The sequence below is a fragment of the Natator depressus genome, chromosome 1 (assembly GCF_965152275.1).
Source record: "Natator depressus isolate rNatDep1 chromosome 1, rNatDep2.hap1, whole genome shotgun sequence".
Lineage (NCBI taxonomy): Eukaryota > Metazoa > Chordata > Testudines > Cheloniidae > Natator > Natator depressus.
This window is the reverse complement of record NC_134234.1, coordinates 195,334,998-195,341,151: the sequence shown is the minus strand read 5'-3', so window position 1 is coordinate 195,341,151 and position 6,154 is coordinate 195,334,998. Positions and strand designations below refer to the sequence as shown.

Genomic DNA, 6,154 nt, shown 5'->3' with positions numbered 1-6,154 from the left:
ACAACTTCTCGCTTGTGATACTGAATAATGTTGATTGTTGGGGTGGGTGAATGTGCCATAAAGTGAGGCTCATTAAGCAAAAACATGAACCAGGATGTGTACCCAAAAAGCAAGTGTATCACCAACCCAGATATGGTCACGTCCTGCAGCTTCTATCTCATGACAATAGCAACGCTGTAGTTGGTGGGATCACTCACAGGAGTGCGAGTTGCAAGATTAGACCATTTTTATGCTGTAGGTATCATAGTAATTTTTCTGCGTTAAGAAGTTTCCTGCCCTAGCATGAGCCACTGTTATTTTCCAGCACGCATCTTTATGATATAATGTAGTGACAGGGTTTGTGGAGGACAAGAGAGCTCTAACTCATCAACACGCTGTGGGGGTAGCTACATAAGGTACTAAAGGAGCAATATGGCTAAAACTTCTTGACTAACTCTGGACTGGTCTCCGTAATGGCCAGATGTCTTCTGCATGCTAGGAAGCTGCAGCAGTGAGGGTTGGGAATTTCTGAGCCAGAGGTGCCCAGAACTGGAATGGGCTGTCTTCTATCACTCCTAGACGGGGATTGAAGGTGTCCTTTTGGAAGAGTGAAGGGGGGGCCAGAAGCAGAGTTTGGCTGTGGGAATCACTCAGGATAGGCGCACTCATCCTCAGTGTCCTAAGGGTAGTGGAGAATGCACACCTACTGTTTTACATGCAGCATACATCTAATTTCAGTATCATACTGTTCAGGCAATAACCATCCCTGGTATAGAATCTACATGCAAACCTTTGCTTTATTATAAGAGGGCCAGACGCTGACAAACATTGTAATACACAGCATCTCAGAAATGGAAGAACTGAATCCAGTCAGCCATTGAACAGTTGCCTAATACAGCTGTAAATTGCATCCATGTTAGTTACACCATTAAAAGAGTCCCATTAAAAGAGTCCCAGCTTCACAGAATCTTCTCTGCACAGCTTTATAATTCCCATTTCCAGAAGGTCAATTGTTTCTTTCCTTATCTGAAGGAAACAAAAATTAAACAAGTAAACATGAAGTAGGAAGATTACTGAAAGTGCTCTGCACACCCACCCTTATTCTGCTTAGCTACATGAGTTTTATTAGAGTCTGAGTAAAGGAGGGACCCTCACACACAAACAGAAGTTTTACAAAAGAAATATAATAAACTCTAGAAACTACCTATTGAGTTGAATATTTCTTAGCTTATCTACTTTAAAGACCACCAGATGTATTTGAGAGGAAATACCGACTAACACCATGGCAAGGCCAGGAGCTCCACTGCAGTTCTGCGGCAAAGAGTCATGCATCTGACGAAGTGGGTATTCACCCACGAAAGCTTATGCTCCAATACGTCTGTTAGTCACAGGACTCTGCCGCTTTTACAGATCCAGACTAACACGGCTACCCCTCTGATACTGCAGTTACGGTTACATCAGGGCTTTCATTATAACCCCATTGTCAGCTCTGACTACCTAACAGAGAAGTTCACCTTTTGGGCTGAATGTTTCCATGCTTCACCTCAGCCCAGAGATGAAGGGTGTGAGAAAGCCTGGCAAATTTCTGTTCTACCCTTTTAAAGTTATACGAAGGGGTGGGGGATAATCATCTCTCCATTTGAAGTACATTTTAAAAGCTTTTTTGCTCACGTAACTTGAATAGCTGAACTTTACAAGCTGATATTTTCAGACTTACTGAAGGCTCAGCCCTTACGTTGTTTACAAAAAGAACAAACGTAATGGGGTTACAAAAGGGTTTGAAAAGCTCAGTTTGATGCTTGCACATTAGAAACTTTTGTCAACTTTGAGAGCTAGGCTATTACTTTGTATTGCAGCCAATATCTACGTAGTAAGTTTCTGATGTAGAAAACTTTGTCTATAGGCAGTTTAGACTGTGAAACCAGACTGTACTAGGCTCGTTATGCTTTGGCAGAGTTTAGAAGTTCTTCAGGAGAGAGCCTTTTAAGCTCCTCTAGCCTGATTATTCTGAATGTCTCCTTTTTTCTCTCTCCTATTTAGGGTGAGGGTAGGGGAAAACAAGGACATGAACATACAACAACTTTCCCTAATGTGATGTTAGGGTTACACGTCTGCTCAGCGTTAAGTTGGAAAATGTGGAAGAATACATAACTCTGCCTGTGACACTGCAAGAGCCGGCATCAGGATGTCCCTGTCCTCTCCGGATGTGGCGGGGTCTAGAACCAAGGCATGGGAGGGCTTTGGGTTTTGTTTTTAAACTTGTGTGTTTATTAGAACTCCACCAGGTAAAAAATTAACCCTGCACACCAACGTCCCCAAGAACGGCTGCTCTCTGTGTTGTTCTTAGCCCACAACCTCCATCTTCTCTGCTGCCTTCTTCACTCCCCCCTGGAAATGAGGTAAGTGTGCATTTAGAGGGAGCTGTGAGCGCTTCACACCTCTGAAAAATCGGGCTATGAGTTTTTCCGTATGCCAATATAAAAATGTGCATGTTTCCAGCGCTCCTTGGCTTCTATGTGTTTAAACAAACAGTACTGCCCTATTTACAGTAAGATGCAGTAATGAATCCTGTAAATTCTACAGGACCAAAAGTTATTCTGCAGAGAGAAGTTATTGAAGAAGCCAGGGCCATCTTGTAAAAGGGCCTCTGCCTGGTCCTCAACTGTATTGGTGCAATTTTGCATCCATGATTAACTATGGATACAAAAGAATTAGTACATCATCTGACTGAGTCTGCTAATGGAGCTGCTAGCAGTTACACACTATCATCACTTCACTTAACTGTGGATACCAATTAGTTATGTAATTTTTGCAGGCCCACAAACTGGCAGCCATTTCTGAAAATCTGGCAGTATCATGTTATTATTTATTACTATTTATAGTGTTCTTGGCATTTTACACAGAAGTAGGAGAACAAGGTACCTGGCTCAATGACATACTCCAAATGTAAAGTCTTACCTTTGCCAGCACCTGATGGGATTCACTATTGCCCTGTTATGACACTTTATCTGTACTATGCTGAGTACAGTTTATTACATACCTTTCATATAAATGATTTTCCTGGACTCTTTCTGGCATATGCAGTAGTACAAAGTACTGTACTACAAGATGCTTTACATACGTATCCAAGGCTGCTGGGGGAAAACCCCGTATGTTGTGTTATCTGAGACATAGCAGGTGATTGAAGGCTGTTCCATAATGCAGAAAGTGCACAAAAGGGCAAAGTTGGTGTTACACATTCACCATTAACTTGCCCAATTCCTAGGCTTTTAATTTTGTATTCTTAATGTTACATTATTTTTTTCTAGTTAAATACAGTTAGAGTCACAATTTTGTTATCCAGGCAGCATCCCAGTTGTAGGACTACTCCCCGTGGCGAGACAGCATTCAGGAAGTTTGGCATGCTCCCTGAAGAACAAATGTTTAGTTGAGCTGTAAGGAATGGCTAGGAGGCCTCGGTCTCAGGTTTGCGATAGCACAGGTTCAAATCCAGGGAGATCAGCCAGAGGCTGCGGCTTGCTGCCTGTGGCTGACTCCCAGAAACCCTGGTCCATCTGGAGTCCACAGGAGCCCATAGCGCTTTTCGTAAGAGCAGGGCTTTGTGCCAGTGTCCTTTGCTAACATTTCTGTGATCTGTTCATCAGTGTCCGAAGTGCTTACATATCCGTTTTAATGCAAGTACCCTATCAAACTCACACCTTGAGATTTCTATTGATGATTTACCACAAGGGGGAGCCTCTTTGCTTCATTAAGTGAAGCTGCTCTTTTTGCTACTTGATTTCTTCAAGGTACTTTAGCAGACACAGGTTTCAGAGTAACAGCCGTGTTAGTCTGTATTTGCAAAAAGAAAAGGAGTACTTCTGGCACCTTAGAGACTAACCAATTTATTTGAGCATAAGCTTTCGTGAGCTACAGCATCCGATGAAGTGAGCTGTAGCTCACGAAAGCTTATGCTCAAATAAATTGGTTAGTCTCTAAGGTGCCACAAGTCCTCCTTTTCTTTTAGCAGACACAGTAGTTCATCCTGGAGCATGAGGAACACAACCTTGCACACATGGTGGTGAGTGATACAACACACTCAAAAACATGTTAAAGTACAGAGCAGGATGGGGTGTGTGACAATTTTCTTCCTTGTGAAAGAGGTCTGTGCTACCTGTCAAAGGGATTGTCCTCTGGAGGCTCCAGACATTGGCCACTTAGAGGTTACCGTTACCCAAACCTGCACAGGAGAGAGGTAGCCTTTTCATACTGATTGGAGAGACTTGTGGTCAGTTCTCTCTCTGGGCTGAATACTGGTTATCTATATAGCCTACTACATATCAAATAGCACAATACCACAGCACAATGCTGCACACCTAACAATGTGAGTGCTGCAACATGCCACTGAAAAGCACATGGAATTGTCAGGATGAGAAGGCTCTCCCAGTGGCTTACAGGCCAATGAGTTTTGCTGCTTTATGGGATCATATTGTTCTAGATGAGGTTGTAGTGTGACTCAACAGGCCAATGTGCTCCTTCCATCTTGGAGTCCAATGTGTCCTCAAAAGCTGCTCAAAAGGAATCTTAGTTCCTTTTCTTCAATTTCTGAGGAAAACTTTCCTCCCAGGAGCGGGTTGCTGAGAGTCTCTGGGAGGGGCAGAACTACTAGCTCAGAGACATCTGAGCAGGAAAAATTGATAGAGGGCGCTGGAACCCATTAGTACCGTTTGCTGCAGCTCACGAGATGAGAGATGAAGAAGTGAAGTGCCTCAGTTTGGAGCTGGGGAACCCAGGGTGCAAAATTACAGGTAAAATGCTAATTCCTTTGTGTTCCTTGAGTGCTGATACCAGAAGTCAGTTTCACAGCAGAAAATCCTGACTTCCCAGCATTCAAGTGTTAACTACGTTTAGACAGAAAGGTTAATATAATTAACGTCATTGTTTAAAAAGGTGACCATACTGTACCTCAGGGATATCAATCATTCTCCTTAACTTCTGATCTCTCCAGTTCCAATCCAAAATCAGATACTTCAAGGAGTTCAAGCTAAGGCCATCTGAAAAGACAGAGCAAGTCTTACTATAATAAAGGTAAAATGACATGTGCTTATCAAAATGATTTTTGAGTTTTTCATCCTTTGCAGTCTGTTCCCAGGGCACTGAACACTACATTTGCTGGTTGGAAAACTAATGCAATGACACTGCAAACTTCCTTACCACATAATCCCATGCCTTTTCAAGAAGATAAACGCAAAAGCAGAGCAGCTGCTGTTGCCAGGCTTGTCAAGAGCCAATATCCTGCCTGCAAAGAATTCCCCAGACTTCCTCTTCATGAAACCACAGGAGTTGAGTTTCCATGGCTGACGACAAGTTGGTAAATTATAGGGACCTGAGCCAGCAGGAGCCAATCAGTGGGAACTGAGGATACTCAGAAACTTGCACAATCAGGCCCTAAATAAGCTTCAGGTCAGCAGCACTGCGAAGGGCTTTGGTCATCTTCCATTTGAATGGAAGGAGACAAGGAGGCAGATGGTTCTTTGGGAAATGACCTTCTGCCAGCTCTGCTAACTCTTCCATAGCTAGTGGGTGATGTCCACAATTTTTCTTGCTAGCTTTTTCTCAGTAACCTCCCATGGCATCACTGAACTGTCAAACAGCTCTAGACATGAAGAACACATGGTCAGCTTCTGCTCCTAGCCCACTGTCTCTCGTCTTTACATATCTTTGGGCTGATGCAGCAACATCAACTCTATGATGTGCTGTTGAATTGTGATATCTTAACACTCTTGTAAAACACAGCAATAATGAAACATCTCACTGTTCCTGTGCTTCCTGGAGGGAGAAACAGTGGAGTCCCCTACCAGAGCCAGCTCCCACCCTCGAGCAGGGGTATAGCTTGGCCAATTGATCCGAAGATGGAACTGCCGTGACGGGACCATGGTTAGTATCCTATGATATCTACATTACATTTTGTTTTTATTGCAAATATCTATTTAGGAAGCAAAATATATGGCAGGAAAAAGAACTTAGATTTGGGAAGGAGAAGGAGGGTTAAACAGAAAAATTAACTTCCTGTTCAAGATCTTCATGCCTGGCAGGAGATTGGGAATAATAAACTGAAAGACCAAGCAAATCTAGATTTTGTTGGGCAGGGGTTTCCATAAAAGCTGAAATTGAACTCAGAATTGTGCATAGCATA

At 43.0% G+C, this 6,154-nt stretch overlaps 1 protein-coding gene across 5 annotated transcripts in view; it reads right to left on the bottom strand.

The window, feature by feature from the left end:
* Window positions 1-765: 765 nt before the first annotated feature.
* CMSS1 (cms1 ribosomal small subunit homolog) overlaps window positions 766-6,154 on the bottom strand; it is a 366,757-nt gene continuing 361,368 nt past the window's right edge. For all 5 annotated transcript variants that reach the window (XM_074973451.1, XM_074973442.1, XM_074973476.1 and 2 more), the window contains 2 exons: window positions 4,924-5,012; window positions 766-1,005 (listed from right to left, as the gene is read on the bottom strand). In XM_074973451.1, coding sequence (XP_074829552.1) covers window positions 922-1,005; window positions 4,924-5,012 — 173 coding nt within the window. In that variant the 3' untranslated portion in view covers window positions 766-921. The remainder of the gene's footprint in view (window positions 1,006-4,923; window positions 5,013-6,154) is intronic.